This window comes from Sinocyclocheilus grahami, unplaced genomic scaffold (assembly GCF_001515645.1).
Source record: "Sinocyclocheilus grahami isolate Dianchi unplaced genomic scaffold, SAMN03320097.WGS_v1.1 scaffold45.1, whole genome shotgun sequence".
Lineage (NCBI taxonomy): Eukaryota > Metazoa > Chordata > Actinopteri > Cypriniformes > Cyprinidae > Sinocyclocheilus > Sinocyclocheilus grahami.
The window spans coordinates 1,110,533-1,138,395 of NW_015505224.1; the positions used below are offsets into that span (position 1 = coordinate 1,110,533).

The window sequence follows — 27,863 nt, forward strand, 5'->3', positions numbered from 1 at the left end:
ATTTACAGGGTCAGGCTGTGTAGTTATTCGGCCACATTACATAAGGTAAAGATGCTTAACCGGCTGCTGGGTTACATGCTAAACCACAGAGAATTTTAGGTATCTAAATCTGGGATACACAGTCAGTTATTTCAGATTATCTCAACTGTCTGTTGATCCTGTATGCGTCTTGGTCTTTCTAGTAAAATCAAAGCACTTACTTGGTCATTTTTCGGCTTGACCACCTTCATGAAAGCTCCACGTGCTTCGGCCTCTGACCGCTCCCACTGTGTCACTCTCCTGGTGTCCAGGAACTTCAGCTTTGTCAGCTTATGTAGCACAAAGTACCTACAGATTGAAAAAAAAAATACAAAGCAGATTTAACTATTCAGCCAGTATGCCAGATCACAGGTTACAAAAGTAACATTTTATGTTGTTTTGGTGCAGTTTTCATAATTTAGTTTTAATACGTTTGAAAATACATTAAAACAGTTAAATAAATAAATAAAAATAAAACAACAACAACAACATTAGAAAACACCAAACCACATACAATGTCATAATGTGATATTTATTTATTTGTTTGTTTATTTATTTATTTGTGGGTTACTTTGGAGGGAAGCAAATGTTCCTTATATAATCCAGTAATTGTAAATATCTTAAGATAATATTTCAGTAATTTGTTTTGCCTTTAGTATACTTCAATTTTGTTTTTTATAATATTATGCTCACAGTAAAATGGGCCTGTACACATGAAAATAAGCTGCCTTTAAATTTTAGGAAGTGCGTATCTTGCATGGAAAAGAAAGAAAACAGACAGATCACAATAAATAAAAGTAACATTTAATAATAAAAAAACATGTAGGGATTAAAACATACTATTTAAATATAAAAAAATTAAAGTACAATGAGAAGATATAAAAAAACAATCTAATACAAAATATTAACCGAATCTATACAAAATATAATATAAAAATCTATAATTTCTTAAAACTATAATTACAGAAGTAGTATTAAAACAATAATAATAAAATAGATCAAAATCCACCATGACAGCAGTTTTAAATGACGAAGAAGAGAACTCATTTAAATGAGTCTGAAAGTCAACCACATAAAACAAAACTTAAATGAACATTTCATTCGAAATGCGTTAAATTAACCATAGCAATATTTGTAAATAGATAATTACCTTCAAAATATGTAAAATACGTACAACGCATAAACAGATAAAAAGCCCACATTGACAGAATCTGCCAAGCTGTCATTTCTGTAGCTTCACAGATATCTCTTTACGCTTTCACACACTCTCTGTCTTTCATTCAGGGAGAGAAAATGACGTGAGATAATAGCAGGAATACATAGATGACAACAGATTCTTTCACAGGCTGACTGGAATGGAGGAAGAGGCATGTCAAGACTTCAAACAGAGAGTGAGATAGAAAGAGAGAGAGACGGAGAGAGTGAGACAGACCAAGAGAGAGACACTAAGTGGAGGGTGTGAACAGATGTGTATATGGGCAGTGACAGATTTCCAACCGAGCTCTCATGCAAAAGCCAGCAACAAACCCATGATGATGACAATGATGAAGGACGAAGGCGAACCCATGCTACGTGTTTATTCCTGATGGATCACAGAGAACACAACTGCAGATTGATCCTATTAAGATAAGCCTGAATCAAAAACGTGCAGGGATGTGTTTTCCACCGCATCTATTCAGAGTTAAACTCTATTTGCATAAACACCCAAGTGTGTGTCTTGTGCACGTAAGCACCATTTTTGCCAATTAGAATTTACAACAATATAGCAATCTAGATTTTCTACATATTCTGAAGAAAACACGAGTTTTACTTACGAGTCCATGCTGTGGTGCTTGCCAGGGTGTTGCTATGTTTTTGTTTTTTTATAAAAAAAATTTAATTTATTTTTATTTGGGTCATGTATGAACCTGAAATAAATTCATTACGTTTAATTCAAATTCTTAAAGCAATTACCAAATTGCATATTATTTTTTTCTTTTCATTTTGCTCTCTAAACCTACCTAGAAATCAAATAATCATAATTATTTTATTCTAATCGACAGCACTTGTTTTTACACAGTAAGCAATGAAAAACAAGTTTGGTGAGGGAAAAAAAACAATTATTAATAATTAACACTAATTACATATATTTATACAAATAATTGACATATAACACACACACACGGATTCAATGATGAATAAAAATTAAAATAAAAATAGATTTAGAAATTTAACATTTTTGCAGAATAAAAGTATTAATTTCTTTAAGAAAAATAAAGAAAAATCAGCATATTAGAATGATTTCTGAAGGATCATGTGACACTAAAGACTGGAGTAATCACTGATGAAAATTCAGCTTTACCATCACATGAATAAAATACATTTTAAATATATTAAAATAGAAAACAGCTATTTTAAATTGTAATAATATATCACAATATTATTTGCATTTTTGATCAAATAAATGCTGCCTTGGTGAGCATAAAAGACCTCTTTCAAAAATATAAAAAATCTTGCTGATCCCAAACTTGTATGATGTGTGTGTGTGTGTGTGTGTGTGTATAGAGAGAGGGGAATATTTAATAGTTATTTTGTTTAAATCCCTAATCTTAACTATGTGCAGCAGTAAGAGGCATACTTGTCTTAGCAAAACAACTATTAACTTTATGTAACAAATTCCTCTGGAGTGACTGGGAGCAGTGTGGTGTGGGTACGCTTTGTTTACTGTTATGATTCAATTACAAACAAACATAATAACAGCGACTGTTAGTGGGAAATATGCAGGTGTTTTCCTGATGATTGTGAAATTGTTTGTGCTGATCTAACAGATGGTTGGAGCAGCTCTGCAGCAAGTGTTGTTTAAAGCACCCCAGGCAAAACTGGCCCTTAACTTTCTGATCTTCAGCAAACACAGATATTTAAGCCCACACACACGTCATGATGTCAAGAGACAAACATGCAATCACAGACAGCATGGGCTGGAGAGCATTCCAGAGAGACAGGACACACATCCTTTACCGCAGATGGCTGTCGCTGTGTCGAGCGCTGTACTTCTTCAGCTAAAGGGAGGGGGAAAAAAAACTCCTCGAGCCCCAGAAGTAAACAATGATGAATGAGCCGAGCTACTGCTGTAAAATACAGCCGAGTGTACTTACGCCTGTTCATTTCATTTGACTAATTGAAAGAGCGCAAAGAGGCGAGCTATATTTCACCGCGTTATGAAGCAGGTCGCATTTTTAATTTTTTGGTCTTAGGGCGCAGTCTGAGAAGTGGATAGCCCAAGGCCAGTCCTGCTATGACCTGAGAGCTCGCCTAACCCTGTCAGACATAAAATCTGCATTATGCTCAAATTGATGTATTACTATGTGACACATTATGAATATTACATCACAAACACACAGCTGCTGTCAGTCAGGGAAAGAATAGTCGTCCTCTACACCAAGTGAAGCATGGGAGACATTGCGCGAGAGAGGCGCCTATTGGGTTCATCTGTATTGTAAATGATTCATACTGAACACAGTGTCAAGAAAAATGCACTTAGGTCTAAGGTAGACAAAGAATGTGTTTCTCCCTCCCTTCTTCCCACCACTGGGTTTTATGTTGAAAACCTGACAAATGGTGGTAACATAGCGTGGCATTGCACTCCCATAGGCCTGGGCTTGATAATGAATGCATCGTTTCATCTTGTAGGAAAGGATAGCAAACACTCATTTGTGGTTAGCACAATTCACACATGAAATCGATTTTGCAAGTCTACGAAAAGAAAAAAAGGAGGTGAGTAGCTTTAGGAGGAGTGTGGTTATAGCCTAAAGTATCAGTCTTTGCTTGTGCAATGTGATTTATGGTGTTGTGCAACAGCCGTTCATCCAAATAAAAGATTACTGAAAGTTGCCGAACTACACACTCCTGGGGTATTTCAATTTTTTACCAGAAGAAATAAAAACATATCAAAACAAATATTCATGATTGCCTACTTTTACAGTAAATGGTGGGACACAGACACGTATCAAAAGTTTTATTTTCTTTATTTAGTTTTGAATCATTATATTATTTAAATATCACAATTTAAAATAATTGCTTTCTATTTTGAATATATTTTATTTTTATTCCTATGATGTCAAAGTTGTATTTTCAGCATCATTACTCCAGTCTTCTGTCACACATGATCCTTTAGAAATCATTCTAATATGCTGATATGGTGGTGGAAACATTTATTTTTATTATCAATGTTGATAATAAGGTAAACAGTATCTTAATATTTCTGTGGAAATCACAATTTATGTTTTTTTCAGGATTCTTTGATGAACAGAAAATTCAAAACAACAGTTGTAACATTATAAATGTCTTACCTGTTATAACATTGATCAATTTAATGCATTCTTGCTAAAATAAAAGCATGAATTTATTCCTAATTAAAATGTTATTCAAATTAAAATACTCCTAATTTAGTGTTGTTAATTTTCCAAGTTTAAAAGCCCAAATTTCCAAGGATTTGTCAGATTTTTGTATACCCCTGTATGGAACAGACTTCACAGAAACAAATGTCTCAAATTCAAAACCACTTTGTAAAGTACATGTTCATCAGTGTAGACAGTGTTCTGACCTGTATCTCTGATAGTCGTCTTCATCTTTATCCATGCTGACCAGTTGGTTGGGACAGGCCTCATTTCCCAGAAGGCTCAGGTATTCCAGCGCTGGCGTCACTTCCGCCAAATGCTCCAACAGGGCCTCGATGTCGGTGAAGTGTCACGGGGCAGAGGTCAAGGAATCCAGGCTGTTAATTACATTAGCATTTACTCTGTGCTCTCCACTGGCCTGGCCAGCCAGAAGAAATCTGTCTGAAACCCTCGGAATGAGCTTAAAAGCAATTGTGCTTGAGAATACAAAGAGTGGGTAACTTTAAGGGTGAGATTTTGGCATTTGCTGCAAGTTTGGCTGTTCTCTTCTCCTGTTCCTCTTCCCATTTCCTGGGTGGCTTGGTGCAGAACATTAAAAACATTGACAAAATGATGGATGCCTTGTGGTAAAAACAGTCAGTGACTCCCTAAGCCATGGACACCCCCCTCCCCTTCACCCAGCACAGGGAAACAAACAGCCACTTCACAGCAAATTCATCACCAATACATTCACGTCATTGGAAAATGGTGCCCGAAACGTGTCAAAATACAACCACACTAATGCAGCACTTGAATTTCAATGGCAGCAGGCCACTACAGGATGTAAATAATTGGCCCATTAGCATGTGCAGACCACTTCACAGCAGAATTCGGGTCTGAGCTGCTGACACTCTGTCGGAGGAGAGCTGTTTGGAGAACAGAGGGTGAGGCTGCGTCATTATTATGTAGATGGATAGCATCCAGTGACAAACAGCAGAGCATAAATTTTCATCAGGCTAGCACATTTACTTTTGCCATTTACTTCTCTTTGCGTCTCATCACACAAACTAAATGTAACGAGTCGCAGTGATGTAATTGCTGAATGTCAACAGACAGAAACCTGAAATTTCCAGTCCGGCTTCAAAGATTTACTTTTGGCGTGGGGTGGCTGGTACGTTAGCTTATTAAACGGCTAACGCTACACTGTGAAATTTATAAGTTCAAATATTGGTTAATAAACTCTGTTTGCTCTGCTTTCTGGTCATGAGGCCCATACTGCAACTACGATATGGGTCACCATATGATACGATCTGTTTCTAAGAAGGACGCCTAACAGAGCTTTATCCTTCAGTCATGGGACTGTACCGGTTTTGTTCCCCCTTTGTTTTTCGCCTCTCCTCCACTAGAGGTCACTATGGCACAAACTCAAGTGAGTTTATAAAGCAAGCCCATTAGACAGGAGCTCAATTTAACACAATAACATAATTTAAAGAGACCCAGTGTGGAGATCCTGCACTGCATTGCAAAGAAACTCGCAGCATATCCTGTCATTTTGGTTAAGCATGAGAGCTGAAAAGCAAAGGATATTTGGTTCTTATTGAGTGTCAGGGTATGGAGCCGTGGTAACCTGGGCAACTGGAGGTCATTTCCGAGAAGATTGTTGTCCACAATCAGCTCTTCCAGTCGGCTGAACGCTTTCAGGCCTGTCAGTGACCTGCAATGATAAGGCAAGAGAGGAAAAATGATATGGCCCTAAATCTGGGCAGCCATTATGTGCAGAAATAAATATTTCAGGCGAGCCCTTTCACAGGCCGGAATAGTTTGGGCTTGGGACTGTCAGGAGAGTGAATGATAAGAATTAGTGGCGCTAAGATCCCCTGGCATGGTGCGGCATCCTTCACACGCTGGCAGCGTGAGTGATGAGGGTCACTCGTGAGTACCCAGGATTCAAAACAAAAGGGCTTCAGAAATGCAGTGCGCGGGATGAATTTGTCAATGTCTTGTGCCTTCAGGCACCCAGCTTTGCCTGACCCTAACCCTCCATTCCCAAGATAAATAACTCTGTCACAGTTCACCTTCACTCCCCCAACACAAATTTAACTCGTCATCCATCATTTTCCCAGCACAGCTATAATGCCTAGCCACAAACGGAATGAGTACAACTTCTGCGATGAGCCGCTTGCTGTTAAAAACAACTGCTTTACGGGGGGAAAAGTTTGATGGTTCTCCCTTTATTCCCCATCGTGACACCCAATCCCACACAGGCACGCAGGCACGCCGTCCCCAAGGACTTTCCCTCTGTCTGGGTCTCTTCCCCGCCCTGCGCTGGCATAAACATGATGGAGGGTGGTGCTCAGGGTAATGTCGGGCCTTCCAAAGTTCATGGCGTGGAAGGTGCATAAAAGCCGGGGTGTGTGTTTCTAATCCCTCAAATGGCAGAGGCTGACAACCTACAACGTTAATGTGTCCACCCTTGGTTAATTGACATTTAGGTCTGTCAGCCTCCTCAAGCAAAGAACAATTCGATGGCGACTAGATGCTAGACTTCGCCACTCTTGGAGCGAAACGGAAAAATAACACCTGCATATCATAAACTTATGGATTTTGTTGTCGTGAGACCTTTTGTGGTACAGTAGCATGGAAAATCCCAAGGCAATCTGGAAGGAGCTCACAGGAGTAAATGTTGATATCTAGCCAGGTGAAGTCTGTCTTTGGAAGACACCCAACTATTGTAGCAACGAACAAATCGGCCCTGCTGTCAGTGTCATAAAACTCTCTGTTGTGTTATGCAAATACCTCGCTCTTATCGTGCAGAACACGGCTGATGAAATTTTATGGGCTTTACAAGAGGAAGAAAGCAAACTTAAAGAAGCAGACGGCCAAGAACTCCAACCGCAAGAGAAATACGTTCTATTTGTATTGTCAAATTGTGCAAAATTCAGAGAAATGTCCCTGCTCGATAAACGAAAGCTGTTCTGTGAGCCCCCTCCACCTGTTTGCCTCGGCTGTTTCTGGGCGGGTGTAATGTTATTAGCCGCTTAGTTAAGAGGCATCCGTGCGTCGCAGGGGGGTTGCTTATTAATTGTTGTTTTCGTGTCACTACTGCTGTGTGCAAAAGGCGATTTAATCAGTTAAATTCACAGCCAAGGGAGCGGCCAAATCACATTCACAACAACAAACAGGGATTCAACCCTAATTTGCCCACAACACGTTGTGCCTAAACATTTGCACTGCTGTATTATATGCAACATCTGTACAGTGCAGAAGAGCAAAACTTTCAAAATGTGCCACTAACTGAATGATTAATTGCCAAATGCTTTTAAAGGAACAGTTCACCCAAAAATGAACATTCTGTTATTTATTCACTGAAGTCCTGACTATGGAAACCAAATTCTGCCTATGAGTAAAAAAAAAAATATATATATATATATATATAACAGTGAGATTACAAGATAGATCAAACAAAATAAAATACAGAAAAATTGCTTCAACTGATAAAAGTGGTGCAAAAAAGATTCTAAGACATATGAAAAGTATAGGATATGAAGTTGCAGAAATGGCTTCTACATATTTTAAACCCCATAGCTTGCTATTTTGTCCATGGAATGCAAAGAGAGAAATGTTAAAGAATCTTTATGCAGCTCGTTTTCACAGTTCACAGTTCATAGTCTATATTATATTTGGTTTTTATTCACAGATAATCTTGCATGTTCAATTTACCATGCAACATTTGGCTACGTCACACTTTAAAACACCTAGAATATAGAGCACATGGTGCACTACTTTTAATGACACCAATTTGTAATTTATGCTTCCTGCATCTTGACTACTACGTACTTGCTTCAAAAAGTACAATGTACTACTACTTATTGTGTTCATATTGTATTGCAAAACACTTTTGCTGCTATTGAGGTGGGATACGGGTGAGGTTAGGTGAGGGATGGGCAGGTTTAAAAGTGGGTTAAGGTGTAAGGGATGGGTCAACGGTGTATTTATAAATGTAATTACAGAAATTAATTACAGATATAATTTCATGCACATATTTTAAAAATATAATTACAATGTAAAACCATGTATGTTCACATTAAGTGCATTGTATCAAATGATTCATTTAAATGTAAGTAGTTAAGGCTACCTAATATAAAGTGGGACCTTTTTTTAATAAAGTTTGCTTACCATGTTCATTTTGTTGTATGACACTTGTTTCAGACAATAAAAAACAACTTTAGGGTGAGTAAATCCTGAACAGGCACTTACAAAACTAAAAAAACATCAATACACAAGCAATCTAAAACTCAATCACACACAAACACGTTCAGGTAGGAACCTCTCCGACTCACACCTCGTCCCCATGGGGAATCCAAAACTGACTGCACATTTTCACCACCATCTTCAAAGTCACACCACAATGACAGAATAGCACAATGCAGGGAGCGCCGTTTGATCTAAGGCGAGAAGGAGAGAGATGGACGGGAAGACACGAGAGAAGGAAAGAGAGATAGATTTAACGAGCCATGCCAATGAACCCACTCCTTGTTAAGATAATTATGATCAAGCTCATTGTCACAGTAAATATCTCAACATGTTTGCCAGTGCGGCGTGTCTGCCTCTCTCTGCCTGAGTTAGCACACAGCTCACAAAACAGGAGATTTAGCTGCTAAACAACATAATGCGCTGGAAAAAACACATGATTACACAAAATAAATAAGGCGACCAAATGACCATGATACAAATTAAATACAGGTCAGAGATGGCTTGGTGGATAATGTGTGCACTCTAATGTGGTGGCGACACATGAGTGCTTTACAACGTTTACATTCATAACAGTTTGTAAGAAAAAAAAAGACAAAAAACATTTTTAGATTAAAATAGCTTGGATAAATCTGATCTTTGGGCACATCAAGCATATTATTTGGACGATTGAGCAACAAACAGGGTCCACAATTGAAACTCACCTAGCACCAAGTGTGCAGTTGAGTAAATAAAATGTAGTATGGAACTTCATAATGAAATGCAACACAATACACGGTTTAAGAAATATCTAAGAATGATAGTCTGAACCTAAGTGATATAAACGATCAAATCTAGTGACAGATGTTTTTGTTACCTCTGTAAAAAATTTACCATCAAAACTTTATCTAGGATGTTTTTTTTTTCTTCATTACTCCACGTGGCGACACATTTGTGGAAATATTCCCCTCATTAAACCACCAACACGAAAACGAGGAACAAAATCACGGTGTGTCTTCACGTTTTTGTGACAGGTGTAGTTTTACAGAGATACAGACACTAGCTCGTATATGATGCAGCTAATTATTGGGACAAACAGCATCTTGATGGTAACTATTGCTTGTAAAATCGGGATGTCTCGTAATCCAATTGTTAAACATAATGCCTAATGGAATGAGGAGGAGAAATACTGACAGAGAAAGTTGATAGAAGGTCAAACAATTACATTACTACCAAAGGTTACTTTAAAAAGATCCCGTGTAGATGGTGACAGTTTGCTGACATGCGAAACAAGCACTAACTGAGAACATCTAATTCCACGCCTCCTCAAAAGGCCGCCATGTAAATGCTGTTAAGCAAACTTTCAAAGCCAGGGCCTGTAAAACAAATTACTATGCAGACTATCCTCAAAAGAAGCCAAACAAGAGGACAAGAGCTCAGACAATGACACAGAGATGGCTTGACAGAGATGGATGGATCGATAGACAAATACTAATGCGGACATGCTGATTGATAAACTGCTGCTGACAACAGGGGAAAAAACACTCTGTGATTATTGGTTGAAATGTCAGTCACTGCAGCCATTAGTCAGCCAGCTTTCACAGGTCACATGTCCAGGGAGGGAGAGACAGAGAGAGAAAGAGAAAAGGAAAGAGAATTCAGAGATACACCTGCCAAGTTAGCAAACATTGCAAACCGCAACACAGCGTTCATTCAAACACACTCACGCTGCCTTTGTATTCGGAGTCTGCGTTCCAGCAGTGATCCCATTTAGCAAAAGCCTCCTTCTGTATGATATTCCCAGCTTTGATATTTCCCTTTGCTATGGCCAGTAATTCCCTTGTTTGCTCGCCGGTTTTAAAAGGCCTTTCTCTTCTCTGCTCTCTTTTTTGAGTCCCTAGTGTGTCTGTTCTTGACAGAGCAGCTCTGATCATCCTTTGATATTAGTCTCTCTCATATCCTTGGCTCTACAGTGTCACCCATGTGTCTGGAGCCAAAACAAGGTCCCAGAACCGCCACGGGCGATCTAGGCCGTACATACTCACCAGCTGATCTGCAACCAGCACCACGGCTCGGTCTCAAAGAACGACTCTGGTTCGGTCAACAGCACAAGTGTCTTTTCCTGTGCGAGGATTGGAATCCGACTTTAGACCTTGTTTGAAAGTTAAAGAGGGGAGATTTAGCATCAAAGCTGTCTCCGGTGTAGGAAAAGTTATGTTTTTATTCCGAAGTGGCTGCGAAAGCTTGGGAGTGACAGGCAAATTGACACGCTGTTCACAGGGCAAAAGATAAATGTTTGATGAATTGGCCAATCCGGTTGGAGTGATGGGCTTCATATGTGCATAATGGACTGGCTGCCTGGCAGTTTTGATTGCCTGCCAAGATAAGACACTATAATGAATGAAAGAGGGAAGCGGGGTTGTAAAAACAGCGATTGAACTGGTTTTAATAAATGTAAAAAAAAAGGAAGGAAGAAAAGATGCACATGATGCCGCAAAACTGTCCACCAGAGGACTTGACAAACTCCTCATCGCACAGAATGAATGAATCAACTATTTCTTGTGATAAATGTGAGATAGAACGCTACATCTGCCCATTGTGTCAGTTTTTTAATTAAACCTACAACCTTGAATATGATCTTGACACCAGCTTCATGCAGAATATATGCACCAAAGGAGCTCAGATGCACTCCCACCTTCAACCCGCATGCAATTCTTTTTTCAATCTTCAAAAACATGACGCTTCAGATGCAGCGGCACTATAAATCTTCAGTTTGGCAGTATTAGGCAGCCATTATCTAGTTTAATCTCAGCCCATCCACCCTGTCTGACTTCAAACATGTCACCTCTAGGCCTCGGGTGGCAGCAATTTACAGATCATATGTGTAAGGAAATGGGCTTCAGCTATGTTGCAATTCACATGTGTTAAAGGCTTATGGAGCAGTTATCCTGCATTTTTAATGGGGACACACACTGGTTGGGTGATTTCCTTCCAATATACAATGTACATTTTGGTTTGTTATTTACGTGGATATTCACAAACCTGCAGCACATAATTTGGCTCCATTAAACAACACTATCATTACAGTAGTGTGTATAGCACATATAAATAGCGGATAGTTATATAAAGAGCTAAATACTAGTGTTTTGGAGCTAAATGTGTCAAAGAAAAAAATGTGAAGAAAAGAAAAAGACATGGGATTCCACGAATAAACTGCCATATTTAATTAGTCTCAAATTGTGGATTAAAAGAGGAGATGAAGGGTCACTTAGGAATGGTTCAACCAAAAATGATCAGAATTAGCTGGTTCCAGGACTTTGTTTTATATGTTCAAACTTCTGCTTTACATTAAGGAAAGTAGATGTTGATTTACACTGATGCCACTGTCAAAAATAAATAAATAAATAAATATTACGGCTTCAGAAATCTTGATATATAGTACACGAGTCGGAGGGACTAATTTTAGGATAACTTTATGATGCCGTTTTGACCCTTTTGGACCTTTTGATGCTTTGTAAATCACCATTGATTTCTTTGTATGGAAAAGGGCAGCTTGAACATTCTGTGTAATATCTCATTTTCTATTTCACAGAAAATAATAAATAAATAAAATACACGGTTGGAAGCGAGTAAACGGCAAAGTGTTAGCGTCAAATATATCTTTAAAGGGATAGTTCACCAAAAATGAAAATTCTGTCATCATTAACTCAACCATTGAGTTCCACTCTACAAACAACAAAAGCACTGAAGAAGAACTAAGTCATAGAGGACTGGTGAAACATGAGGGTTTGGCAAATGATGACAATTTAGATTTTTGGGTGAACTATCCCTTTAAGGCAGCCTCTGACTGGACCAGGTCGTGGTGTGCTGGTTAGGGTGGGGTTGAGTCGGATCGGGCGGGGGTTCGACCAGAAGGACTGAGGCTAGGGACGAAACGCTTGGTGAATTATAGACTGCCTCTCAAGATTCACAGCTCTCAGTGGTAGGAGGTTAATATTCTCACATGTCATTAGGTCCGCTGGCTCGGCTGACGGCTCATTGAATCAGGCAGCAAATGATTTCCTCATGCGGCAAAGGACAGCGCACTTCAAAGGGAGAAGGGGCTGAGGTCAGAACCGCTCTGCTGTGATTAATAGCCCCGGATCAGTCGAGGTTGGCCATAAGGTAAGAATGTGACGGAGGCTTTTGACAGAGCTGACTCTTTAAGCTGGGTTTGACCCCCGGCCCTGGCAAACTTTGTTTCCAGTGCCAAGTCTGACTGACCTGATGGGCCCTGTCAGGGGCAACCTGGACTCCATGAGCTGAGCTGCAACGTGCACAAATCACCTTGTGTTACAGAGTACCGAGAGTGTCTGTCCAGTTGCCGTCTAATCACTTACCCTCACTTCAGTCATGCAAAAGGCACAACATTTACTTCAAAGGACAGCTTCTGGAACAAGCGTGTGTGTCCTTTGGTCAAATAAATACAAAATGTGGTTGTTTAAATTGAGCGGCAAATCCATTTACCTGAAAATACAAAAATCTGAAACAGCGCCATTCAACATGCATCCCTTTTTTTATGATAATAAAGAGTATACAGTGAGATGGTGTCAATTGCAAAAATTTTGCCTTACCATTTATGCTGTGGTATATCTGCGGTTGCATAGTCTCTGCAAAGAATTGACTGTTGCAGACGGGTGCTTTCAATATAGACAACTTCTTGGATTACAATGGGATTGATTTCGTTTTGAGGCATCGCAACACTTGTGTCCAGTTTAAATAGGGTACGAAGGTTGTTTACAGCTGCCAAGCAACATTGCAGTGTGGTGCAATAGCATAATATTGAACTGATGTGTGATCACAGATATGTTTACATTGGCTATTTCAGACATGACTGATCTAATCAGATTCATAACATAGAAGTGTTTTGGCTTCTAACTAAGGTGTAAATGTGAATAATGTTTATGAAAAACAGACATTACTAAATGGTGACAAATTAAAAATGTGTGCATTAAGTTTCCATGACATAAATTACTCATACCACTGATATCACATATTCTACTCACCTCAATAACATAAAACAATTCATATGTAAAATTAAAGGTTAAATGCATCCTGCTTTGTGGCCTGAGCTTTCCAATCTGAAGACCACACCAACGACCAAAAGCATTAACATTATGCAAAATCTAAGTGCTATTTTTAAGATTAAAGTAAAAACAGAGCCAGCCACTTTATTTTGGAAGCACTGCAGCGTAACTTTTTATGGGTCTGCTGGTAGAGAAATGGTCGACACCATTTCTCTTCATGCCTCATGGCCTCCCTGTCTCTGGTGCAACCCAGTTTCTTTTAAACGACACCACTGACTGATTATACCTCTCCTCGCAAAACAAATGCATTCTCCCATTCGTACCGCTGCCCTGAAAATCAATTCTATTCTTTACAGATGGCACCGCAGTCATCTGCCATCACTGTTTATCTGCAAGGGAAATGTATCTTAAGGCACATTGCATTTAGATAAATACCAAAACGTAAAATCAATGACTTCGAAAATGACGCAGTAATGGAGGAAAAAATTAAATAAGTGGCTTAAGGTAAAATAACGGCAACCTACATGTATCCATAAGGCACATTTTGCAGAGGAATTACGATGAATAGGTAAAAGTTCAGTCTTTATTCTGAAAAATATGTTTACAAGATGTTTTAGTAATTGCAATATTCCAATAATCGAAGACATGCACATCCTTTTTAGACTGTCTTGTACATACATGATTAGACTGTCTTGTACAATAAATGACATTTACTCACTTGATAATAGCATGCAAGTACAGTAAACTACTACATGTAATCTGCTTATTGCATTAAATGTAATGCTGTAAAATAGAAGCATGATTGAACGAAAAAAGATACTATTCATAATTACTATTTGCAATCATAATTACTTTGGATACGCACTGATATAAATAAACTGTTTTTTTACCGTTTGATGTGTGTAGTTACTGTATATGCCATCTATATAAAATCTTAAAACAGGGTTAACAAACTTACATTGTGCATTCATAATCGGACTTACTTAAAATTTTTATTTGCATACTGTAAATTAGGGATGTAACGGTATGAAAATTTCATATCACGATTATCAATACTATCACAGTTTTGTTAAATTTAGATGAAAATGTTCAAAAAGAACTGATACACACACTGAAAACATTTCAATAAGTTTTATATTTAAAAATCAACAAACAACAAATACAATTAACAGCTATATGCACTTAGCATTTAGCATAAACATTAAATTAACATTAACATGAAGGCCTAATAATAATAATAATAATAATAATAATAATAAATCTAAGTTCATTTGGTAGCATTTGGTCAGTCATTCCCTTCACCGAGGGAGTTTCAAACACTTATACGAGACATTAATGCCCTGCACCTTTCAAAGAACACACTCCAAGGGCTCTGCCCTTCGAAGGGAGTAGGGCATAGGGATGCTCACTTCTGTTTGGAATTCGCCCCATGTCTCTTATATTACCGCAGAGGCGCGGACGCGCTCTCTCGTTTCATTCAAATGCAGCTTGCCGTCTTGCGTCTCAGTTTTTGATTGTATTGAAAATGAAATCAGAGGAATTTAGTATTAATACTACTATAATTTTGCTGTAGTGATCATATTGTCCTGACGATTGTTTTGTACACTGTTCATAATGGATTTATAAACAGGTAAGATTTCAAAACATTAATCTCAATTCATTAGTTCATATCACCGTATTTATATATTATTATAGGTAAACAAAAAAAATCTGTGTAATAAGTTAACTATGAACATACAATACATTATCCCTTAAATGTCAACCTTATAGTTTGACCGTTTGTTCGTCTTGGCTCAAAGCCACTTGCTGCGAACTTTTCTTCGCGGAAAAGTTTTCTTTGCGTTAATTACAAGTGAGATAACGAAATATTTAATCTCTAATCAATATTTTTTGTCCAATTATTTGCCCAGTTAGTTTTGGTATTGAGGTAAAAGTTACCTTGCATTCGCTATATAACAGTGGGTGGTGGTCACGAAGATGACTGAGCAAATTTGATGCGTTTCCCCCTTTTGCAGCGACTTTCTTCTTGCAAGATCGGCAGACAGCGTGACCGTCCTCGATTAAATTGCCTTCAGGGCTCTTGTAAAAGCCAAAATACGATCAGACCACTGATTTGGTCCTCTTAGATGGCTGAAAAATCTCTCGAGCGCTGTGACTGCCTTCCGCCATTTTGGCTCATGCAAAAAAAACAACAACAACAACATTACTTGCTGCTTCGGCGTCAGACTGATGCTGGCTGAACAGGATTTACTGTGAGTTTTCAAAATACGGTTTTGATGATAATTAAATTTTAAACGATAATACTAACCGTCAGCGCATTTTATCGTGATTTATCGTGAAACCGGTAATCGTTCCATCCCTACTGTAAATAAACCTGGACCTAAAGTGCAAGCATTTGACTATAAGGCACTAAAAGCACAGTTCCTCCACGATATCTGGGGTTGAGGCCGTCGTACTGTCAAGCTGCAGCCCTGTATGCTTGAGCATCTATCTAATAGCAAATAATCACTACCTTGCTGTCACTTCGTGGCAAATGATCAATGACACTTGATGGATGACCCTGTCTAGGGCCTGCCCGTGGTCTGCATCACTCCCATCCCCACTCACAACCACATGAGACAGCCATGATTCCGTGCCTCATGGCCAACCACATATTCCACCAAAAAAGCTTTCATTTCACTTTCTCAAAGCCGTAAATGAGGGGCTCTGAGAGAGAGAAAGAAAAAAACGAAGCGGATGCCTGGAAAATCAGTCTTTATCTAAACGATGGCCACTGAGAAAATAAATCGTAATTTTTCAATATTAGAGGGAAATTAAATCATCTGATGATCTAATTGGGAGGATTACGGTCCCCCACCTGCGCTGTCACTCTCTGGGGCCCCATTACAAGGCCCTTATTAGTTTTTACTTGGCAGATTAAAATGCGAGCGCCGCAATCTTTGATCTCTCACTTGCTGACACAAATCCTTTCAAGCCCCAACATTTTCTGCTGGGTAATTAATGCTAATTAAAAGGTTTCAAGCAGTCAGTGAGCGCCGCTCTTCTCCCATCCAAATTGCCATCAACTTCCCCATCTACGGATCTGCATGTCATGCACATTTCCTCCTCATGCAGAGTTTTAACGCAGCGTCTATGCAAACAACAAATTATAAACTAAATGCAGGCAACTTGCCAGAGTGGTATCTACTAACTGAGCATTTGCAGACATTTTGCAAAATATAGAAGTATGGCAAGCTTTAATACTAAAATAAACAAAAATACAGCTGTGCCACATATAACTTGTGGGTTTCAAGTCAATTCGCCAATCTCTAATTCCCAAACAGAACGCAGGAATTATGTTGGACAGCTTAATGTATGTTTTAAACACTTTGAAGCTATAAAAGGGTTTGTTTATGTAACTGTCACATGTAAATGCTGCCTGTCTACAATTTATGTATACACTGAAAATAGGTTAACGACTTTTAAGTTAGGAATTGTACCTCCTCGGCCAAGTTTGATCTCCAGCATTTCCACAAACAAACAACCAGTGCAGATATTCCTGTTACATGTAGTCTTTTCATTCATGTTAAGTAAGAGTATATGCAAATAAATCTGGTTGTAATTAAATAAAGAGTGGTTTGATTTAATTGCAAGTTGCTCCACATTGGCAGTGCTTTGAAACCACTTAAATATATGAGGCATATCCACCCTGACTCCATCATCACTCACTTATTATGTTGTAATTAGCTGTCGCTCCGCCATATCATTATGTAGCTCAGTAAAGTGTCAGGTATGAAGATGTCTCTTCCTGACGAGCAAAAGGCAATATCATTATACAATGCTACAAAATGATTATTACATTACTTCTGCATCAGTACCAACCCTATGTGATAATTAGACGCATATTCAAACCAATTAAACTCCTGATGCAGCCTGTTTTCCCCTGTCAAACATACAGTTTGACTTCTCCAACGCCCTGTCACAAATATCTCACGTAAAAAATGTTATTGGCACTCAGAATAACCTGTGCATGTAAGGACGAAAAAAGGTGAACAGCAATCATCGCCATTTTACGATGTGTATATAAATTTGAACAAATTATGAACATTACATAATCCCTATAAATCAACAGATAACTCAACTTCAAGAAATAGTTCATCCAAAACTTCTGTCATTATTTACTCTCAAGTCATTCCAAACCTATAATACTTTCTTTTCACACAGGAAACAAAATATGCTATTTAGCTGTTATGTCCGAGCTGCTCTTTTCCATACATGAATGACAGCTGAGGTCACAATTTACTTTCAGTGTATGGTAAAGAAAAAAAAGTGTTGTAATTGCTTTTGCTGCTTAATTGCTTAATTTTTGGTACACAAGTTTTGTTAATAATACTTAAACAATGATACGTTTAGTGTCTTAATAGTGTTAAATGCTGTTTTGACACTGTAACTTTAAAAATAAATGTTTGGCATTTACACTAAACTATCAGTCTACAGTTGTTGTCTTGAACGTCAAAAGGAACAATTATTCAAATTATTCTGAAAACTGGGTCAATGACCATCAAAAGCACTTGGAAACCCTTTGTGCATCAAACTGCATGACAACCATCATGACTTTTAATAACGTGCTTCTTTGCACACAAAACACATTATATTCCTATTATTATAGCACTTTTTTATGTCTAGCCATTCTAGACATTGATCTACTGCTACATCACTCAGATCTAGCAGGAAATGGGAAGGCCTTTCTTTCCTTTTCACTTGTTTGCAGATGTCCTCTCTAATACACAGCCATGACACTTTAAAAGAGGCATGTGATGGATGATTTGTGCAATTTTAACTGAAGTTCAGTTTGATGTAAGATTATTCTCGTTCTCTCTGCCATTGCTTCATTACCTTAGAAAAGCAGGAATCATTAAAGGAGGCAAGTCCAGTCAAATCTCAGCATAATTCTATAGAGTTGAACTGCTGTCAACATCATTAACCATCATTTCTCCAACTCGCTTCATGACTTATGAAGTGTTCTTTATTGTGTAATGATCCAAATCTCTTACAAAATCGCCCTCTTCAAAGGGCCCCTGGGACGTACCACCCATGCAGCCTGCCGACATGTCAGAGGCAAAGATCAAATGAAGCTCAGTAATTAGGCACTTTTCTTTATCTTACAGTCGCCTGTTTACTTCCATTTTCAGGTGACAGTCGTGTAGCTGTAAAGCGAGCGTAAAAAATGAGCATGCGGTAACGAGCAGATGAATAAGGTAAAATGCTTTGATGTAGTCTTTTGTAGTTCAAAAGCATTACTGCTTATGATCGCAGACAGCTGAGCTTGAAGAATGTAATGTAAACACTGGCCATGTGAAGGTTTAGAGCAGAGGTCGGGAACCTATGGCTCGTGAACCACACCTCTTTGACAAAAATCATGTGGCTCGCCAGATCTCTCACCCTTTACTAACAAATTATCTATTACACAAATTAGACATCACTAGAGATCAGCAATTCCTTTGTTGTAGAGCCTACATAAGCTCTACATATACATGCAAAATAATAATAAATTTTCTGTACCGGCCAAAGTGCATGTTCAGTGCGCATTCAGAGCTGTTCGCGAGACTCTATGGTAACGTACAGCTCCTGCACTCAGATTCGTAGCTTTGTGGTAATAGCGAAAATAAAGATTTTTTTGAACAGCAGAAAAAGTTGAGATGTAAAAAAAATAAATTAATTAATTAAAAAAAAAAGTGACAGGACTGAAACATATACTTTGTTTGATATGTTTTATACTTTGAAACATTTCGCCAGTTACTTCAGCTTTTTTTCGTGCAGCTTTTCTGTGGGTGGGACTGTTAGCGGTATTAATAAAGGAACGTGAACGAATGAGACCGTAAAGAGCGGGCCATTCTAGATATTAAAAAGACAGACAGTATTAAAAACTCAAAGCCGCGAAACAGAACTCAATCTGCTTCTGACTGGATGTTTTCTGCGTGCGAGGTCTGACTGGAACACGGACAAGCATAGTAGATTTGTCTTCGGTGGCGCGCCTAAAACGGTAAAATTCATCCCTCTCAGGTTGTAAATCAACCTCACAGTAAAAGCCCTGCACAATTTTTGACGATTTGTTGCATATGTATATATTTTAGTTTCCATGGTCCTAATAAAGTTACTATTATTAAAACGTTATTGAAAACACACACACACACACACACACACATATATATATATATATATATATATATATATATATATATATATATATATATATATATATATATATATAGTATTTTTTTTTACTTTGGCTCTTTGGTCAAAAAGGTTCCCGACCCCTGGTTTAGAGGGTCACTAAAACAGCTCATGGACAAATCTGCTGTGATAAAGCAATGGTTGTGCTCCAGGATTTAGATTTTAGACTGAATCTAACACTGTAAACAAAACAGTTTATCAAACAATAACTGAATTAAAACTTATCAAATGCAACAGGAGATACGTCTTTAAAATAAAACAAAGCAAAATAAAACTACAAAAATAAATAGTTTTAAAATAAAAATAATAAAATAAACATCATAAAAAATAAAAACAAAATTAAATAAAAAGTAAAATGCATCACAAAACAAAACATAAAAAATAATGACTTTTGCAAAACCCCTGTCTCCCATGTTTTTAAAATAAAACAGCATCAAACAGAACTACAAAAATAAATACTGGTTTAAAATAAAAATTAAATAAACATCATAAAAATTAAAACAAAATGAAATACAAAATAAAATGCATCACAAAACAAAACATCAAAAATAAAGACTTTTCTCAAACCCCTGTGTCTCCCATGTTTATATAATATAATATAATATAATATTCAATAAGCAAAATGAAAGTCACCATTATACCTTCAAATATAAATATACAAAAAAAGAAAAACACTACAATGTACGGTATAAGGACTCTGACTTTACATTGGACATTAGTCTAATAGTAGTCTAGTAGTCATTAGACACAACACTAAAAAAAATTATTTATACAAAAGTGGAAAAAGGGTCCTTAAAATCAAACATATAAACAATTCAAACAATGTATAGTAATTACAATTTTCGACTAGATGTAAAAACTCTTCAATAATACTTTGAAATGCTCTTCGACTGGACACACATCCTTTGACACCAGCAACAAGATAAATGGGAAGCGTTTTCTCCTGGCTTTTGAACATTGATAAGCCTTTTTTCTGTCCTAAGTTTGCACAATTACACATGCACAACCCCATTAGCAACCCATTTTTGGGTCACAATTTTTGGTTTTCAATATCTCAGCCGCTTCTGCATGTACCATATGAGTAATGACTGGGTTTGTTATGTGCATGCTATGTATGAAGCCATGACAAATTAGCCTGGGAGATGGCCTCAGTGGTCACAATGAAAGACACTCTCTGTATTTTGACTGAGGGAAAGCACCTTTATCTGTCAGGGTATGTGTGTGTAGCCTCCTGCTCAGCAGGGGCATCGAGGCAGTGCTGCTTCTCAGGGGCCTATGGACCTACAGTAAATCTTCAAACAATTTAGACAAACAAAAGGCCACTGCGGCAGGACAAAAGACAAGGAAAAACAGATGAATAAGCAACATCAATTACCGACAGGGTTGACCTGTGAGCCCCCACACCTCGGCTGGCCCCTCACACCCAGGGGTGGCAGATTGAAGCTGACATGCCTGGAGTGAGAACAGTACGGCCTCACAAGGCCTTTCCTCCGAGCGCGGACAGAACGAGAGAGAGAGTGCCAGCAGTGGGAGCTATGAATGAAAAATCACGCATAATAGGTCCCCGCTTTAGTTTAAAGTGAAACAAAATGGCTCAATTTGAGCACTTAGCCTGTGGAAAATTGGCGGCACTGAGATAGGAAGGGAACATGCGAGGGGACAAGCGAATCAGCCCTCTGATTAGTAGACTATAAAGGGAACAAAGCCGGATGTCCAACAGGCTCACCAGTGAACTCAAGTACGATTGGGCCCCTCGAATGGGCGCTTCAGTCTCCACTTGCCCTCCAAAAAAAGACCTCCTTCTCCCCTCAGATGCTTTGTGCTCGACCAGTAGTTAAATAAATACAGCACTCATATTTGTTCAACACACCAAGCTTTGTGTCGTCCCACTGGATATTTGTGTAGGGACGAGAGCAGGGTAAATGCATAGCAAAGCAGGAAGCTTTAGGCTAACAGACTGGATTACAAAGGTATCACATTTTTAAAATTGCAATAGGGAACCTGCATACATGTTTATCAGAGTAAATTTTTTCAGCACAGTACACACTTTGAATCTTAATTTTTGACTTGCATACTAATGTACACAGAATTTTTAATACTGTTATCAAATGCATCAGGGGAATATAAAATAAAATAAAATAAAAAGTGAATATAATAATATAATTAGTGCTGTCAAATGATTAATCGCGATTAATCGCATCCAAAATAAAAGTTTTTGTTCACATAATATATGTGTGTGTACTGTGTATATTTATTATGTGTATATATAAAAGCACACACATACTGTATATATTTTGAAAATATTTATATGTATATATTGATATTAATATAATTTATATTATATATACATATATTTAATATATAAACATTACATATTTTTCTTAAAAATATACATTTATATACATAATAAATATACACAGTACACACACATATATTATGTGAACAAAAAACTTTTATTTTGGATGCTATTAATCGTGATTAATCGTTTGACAGCACTAAATATAATATAAAATAATAATTAGTTTGTAGACAGTCAATATTTGCAACTATTTCCAATATTCCAAGAATTTGAATGAATGAATGAATGAATGAATGAATGAAATCACCAAGGCTACATTTAAAAACACTGTAAAAACAGTAATATTGTGAAATAGTATTATAATTTGAAGCAACTGTTTTCTATTGTAATAAATATTAAGCAGAAGAAAATGATTTTTAACACTGATAACAAGAAGAACCATTATTTATAAATGAGCACCAATAATAATTGATAATTGAGTCCCAAATCATCATAGAATAATATCTAAATGACCATGTGACACTGAAGACTGTGAGTAATGGCTGCTGAAAATTCAGCTTTGCCACCACAGGAATAAATTACATTTTGAAATATATTAAAATAGAAAAGTTATTTTAAATTGTAATAATATTTCACAATATTACTGTTTTTACTGTATTTTTTAAGCAAACAAATGCAGCCTTTGTGAGCATAAGAGGCTTTTTTCAAAAAAAAATTTTTTATATATTAATTATTTAAATATTCGTTACAAACTTATCCAGCAGTCTATACTATATATACTTTATTATTATTACTAATACAATTATTGTTGTTGTTATTATTATTAGAAATATCATTGTTTGGCTACCAGCATTGTATACCTTAAAATATGATGCCTTATAACCGATTGTATATTTTTCTAAATAATAATAACCACAGTTATAATAGATGCTAAAATGCATGCATTTAAAGTTATACCTTCAACCCAAATATAGCAAAGCACTAAAACGTGCTGCACAACACAATGCTCCTAGTGCATGCTCTAGTGCTAAACTTGCACAATCTGATCTGTGTTTTATTGACCAACCTCAGACACAGTTTCTATAGTAACAACACATACACACAAGGGTGTAAAGGGACATTTAGGAACATTGCCCGAGGGACTGTTTAATACAATGGAGTGAACAATAACACCAACCTACACAATAGACGCCAAAACCAGTGAAAGCAATCTGACAAGCTCACTATTTCATACTAAATATGCTTTATAATCAAACACAGCTATAAAGACATCTTAGATTTCAAACTGTTGTTAAAAATACTTACAATTAAAATGATTTTCTATTTTAGTGTATACTTGATGTCACTGAATTTCATTGAGTGCTTCATGTATTTACACTGCACATTAGCTGTTATTTCAAAAAGCACAAAATAGGGATCTGGGTGATTCATGTTCCCAGACATTGAGAGCAGTGTCAGATCCAGCTGTAAATCAGACGTTAGATCATAGCGGAAGGTGTCATTTAAGAGAAAAAAAAAAACTTAAATAAGATGGAAGCACAGCAGTCATAAATTATTTGACCTTGCTAAGAGCTCTACACACCTCTCTAATCTGACTTTCCAAACAATAGAGCTCTTTAAATCGCTGCAGCTATCAGCACAGCTCAAATAGGTCTATAATAGAGCCCTATCTTCTTTGCAAATGGAAATGCAGTCAAGGGAGGAGATGGGAATCATTTTCATCTCGTTGACATGCAGTACAACTGAGAGTTTTGTGGAGGAGACACGAGCCTACAGGTCAATTTCCATGTCAGCGCTGTCTGTTTTTTGGAAATGCGCAGCTTTGAAGTTCAATTTTATGCAGCGCTGAGGTGAAGAGTTTCATTAGGGGTGCTTTAAGCTCACGAGGTCACAATAAACACATTAAATGTACAATACAGAAATATATTAGTTGTTTACGTGGATTACCATACCAAAATTTTCAAGACAACATGAAATGCGGTTATCAACATGTTATTGCATAATGAATATTTGACATAATTGAGAGAAAGGAAATAAAACAGAAGTAGGGCAGTATATATCTACACAAACTACATTTCAAATACTTGCAATTTTTATCCAGTCTTCAGTATCACAAGATCCTTCAGAAATCATTCTAAAATGCATATTTATTTATTTATTTATTAATTCATTCATTCATTTTTAGGACTCTTTGATGAATAGAAAATTCAAAAGAACAGCATTTATTTAAAAAAAAAAATATTTTGTAGCATTATAAATGTCTTAACTGTCACTTTTGATCAATTTAATGAATCTTTGCAGAATAAAAGTATCAAATTATTTCCCCCAAAAAAGAATAAATAAATACTTGACTCTAATCTTTAGTGGTGTAAGTAAATAAATGCGTCACCAGGAATATCTATTAAAAAACTAAATCAATTTTGGGACTGCAGTCAACGTTCATATTTAGTTCAGATTGGAGGAAATAAGTTTGAATTAATTCATTTGCAGTAGTATTTAGTAAACCATTTGGGCCTGTCATTTCATAAGAATTACATAAGCAGAAATAAGTAAATGTGTATACAGTACATTTCCATGGTCAAAGCTGTCCTTCGCTGCGCTTGCTCAATACTCTACTCTGCTTATCTGCTTTAAAGCTTTGATTAATAGAAAAAGCGCAGATCTTTCCCAAGCCGCTTTTACGATTCCTCCTAAAATGGATTCTGCAGAGAAAGGGGGAGAAGGGTAAAATCTGAAGTGACACAAGACAAGAAATCTATTTCCCCCCTCAGCCCCTTCCTCTCTCAGATCCTCCAAAATGTAAATGCATTCTTGCTCAGTTCAAGCCATAAAATACTGCCCTTGAAATATTGAGTGACAGAAGGAATTATGGGTTATTGTACTGTCAAAAATGCAAGACAGCTGTATGATGGGATACTGTGTTATTTAGACAATCAGAAACTTAAGAGGCAGAGTGACACATGCCCCCCTCCCACCACTCTCTCTCTCTCACACACACACACACACTTAGACAAGTCTGGTGATCACTGCTAGACAGAGAAAGCACTCGAAACACACAGAGGACCAATAGCAGGAAAGGTAAAGATACTCTTCTTCCATACGTAACAGTTGATAGACTCTATGCTACTGCTGCTTGCCAGAGAGATGTATTAACTTCACATAGGAAAAGTTTACACTATTGTGGTGCGAAAGAGATACATTAAAGCAACAGATTTAGTCTACAATTTTGTCTCACTGTGTACAAAGAACTGTCCAAGGATTTGCACTGATAGAAGATCCCACACATACAGACATATTTACCACAATTGCACTACCATCTGTTTGAGGTGAATCATATAAGTGAATGGCCCTAACTGTAGGTTATTGTTCACCCCAAAATGAAAATTTGCAGTTAATTTACTCACCCTCAGTTCATCCAATATATAGGTAATTTTTTTCTTCAGGAGAACATATTTTTAGCTGAAACCATGATCCTTGGTGAATCAGTTTATCGAAATGAACTGTCTGAAAGAACCAGTTCACAGAAAATAATCTGATTTCCCCATTTGCCTGATGCTATGGATTACAGTTTCTGACAGAACCTCAATACATCGAGCCAATGGTATTAATTTTGCCTTTCCTGATACGTATGCTTTTTTTGACTCTCAAAGTGACGGTAGCCAATAACCTGCATTATATTTTTACGACTTCAGCTAAAAATCTTCTTTATTGTTCTACTCAAGAAAAAAAAGTCACATATATCTTGGATATATAATAGGCCAAATAGGCCTACATCGCGACTGACCCCCCCCGAGACTGATGTTAATACCATCTGCTTTTATCACACATTTACCCATAAAACCTCACTAAATACACCGAAGCTGCCCCTCATTCTCTTTAAATGCATGCATTCGTTTTGTTACCAATTAGTTGAGCTGCCATCCCAGCAAACGACCAACATGCAGAGTATAAGATAATGACACATCCATTTTGACACATGTAAAATAAAGAAACAAATAATGAATAAACCCATTTTTCATCTTGATAATTGAATTCAATAAAAGTAACATTGTCTGATTTGTCACATTTCAAACCCAGTGACAAGTAATTATCATTATTTGTTGAAAAGACATTCATTACTACAATAAGAATCAGTAGGCTCTGTAAATAATGAAAAGAAGTGCTTTCATTTAGTTGGATTTGCTAGCAGTTGTTTTTGTGTCCTGCAGTCACTTTTACTTTCTTTGTACAGAAGCTATAGGGCTTGTATAAACAACATGCCCACACTACATTATACAACCATAAACTTAGTCACTGCCAAAACGTACACTTTTATTTTTATTTTTTTTTTTAAACAAAAGTAGAACATTTTGAAGAAAGCTGGTTTCCATTCAACTACAGTCCATATACCACATTTGTCAAAAACATAACAGTACAAAATTAGTTCATACAATTTGTGCACTATATTATAGGGTTACCATACATCCTCTTTTCCCCGGACATGTCCTCTTTTTTGGACCTAAAAAAATGCGTGAATCGCCCAAAATGTCCAGGATTTGGCTTTTGCTTTCTACAGTCGCCATTCATTGTGTGCATTTTTGTATTGAAGCCCTGCGTGGGACTATTTTCTTAATCTCTCTCCCAATTTCTGACTATTACTGCCTGCTCCCGCAAACTTTCTAAAGTTGAATATAATTTTCACGCATCAGGGAGCCACTATCAATATGCAGAGTATTTAAATCGTGTTGGATGCAGGGTTGCCAAATCCAAATTTTTTTGCAGAGAATTCCATATAAAATGACAGATTTTCCATTTTGTGTGAACTACTCTTTTAACGCCACAAGTACACTTTTATTTCTGACCTCATCAACCAAAGTGCGCTTATGAAGCGGGAAAGTAGGGCAATCTCTCCCAGTTCATGAAGTATGTTCCTCAGCTTAATTTCCGTTGACTGCTGAGTGATGTTAAACACACAGAGTAGGTGTTGTAAAGGTTCGAACCAGTAAAGCTGGTCTGAGCGAAAATTAAAACAGGCAGTTTTCCACCATGTGCAGGAAGTTTCTGATGAGTTCGATGAGAGAACGAACGCAGGTTGGCGCTAACTATAAACACCAGCGCTGCACTGGACGGTCCCTGCTCTTCGACACCCATCAATACATGTGGCCTACAGGAAGTGCTGCGCTATTCGACCTCAGCGAGTGGACTGCATCCATTTATGCACTAAACAAACGGCCTGTGGTGAGATATGGCCTTAAAACAACACTTTCTTTATTCAGCCTGGATTTACTTACCGCTCATGTTTATTTAGAAAAAAAAGTTGAAAAAATGGAAGAACTCCTGGCTTTGAAACCAATTGATCTATTGCTCTAGAATGACATGCTTTGATTTAATTGGCTTAATATCAACAGAAATGCATATAATTTAGAACAAAAGTTCTCCAATCATTCTGCATATCAATATGCACTGTACATGATCCAACAGCACGGCTCTGTTGAAAAATATGTTTTATGGCTGTGTACACACATAAAAATCGATGATAGCTGCTGGGTCTGACATATAAACTGTGGGAAATCAAGATTGCAGGTCATTCCCCATTAGGTCTTGGCAAGGAGAGCTCCTCTACTCCAATTGATGGATTCACTGCATTTGAAAATGACCTGTAGGGCCGAGAGGTCGAACAAAGGGGCCAATATCAACCATGCA

At 37.3% G+C, this 27,863-nt stretch overlaps 1 protein-coding gene across 1 annotated transcript in view; it reads right to left on the reverse strand.

The window, feature by feature from the left end:
• LOC107582503 (leucine-rich repeat-containing protein C10orf11 homolog) overlaps nt 1-27,863 on the reverse strand; it is a 236,295-nt gene that overhangs the window by 44,282 nt on the left and 164,150 nt on the right. The window contains exons 3-5 of the mRNA XM_016268381.1: nt 5,961-6,087; nt 4,601-4,740; nt 201-327 (exon numbers count right to left, since the gene is read on the reverse strand). Coding sequence (XP_016123867.1) covers nt 201-327; nt 4,601-4,740; nt 5,961-6,087 — 394 coding nt within the window. The remainder of the gene's footprint in view (nt 1-200; nt 328-4,600; nt 4,741-5,960; nt 6,088-27,863) is intronic.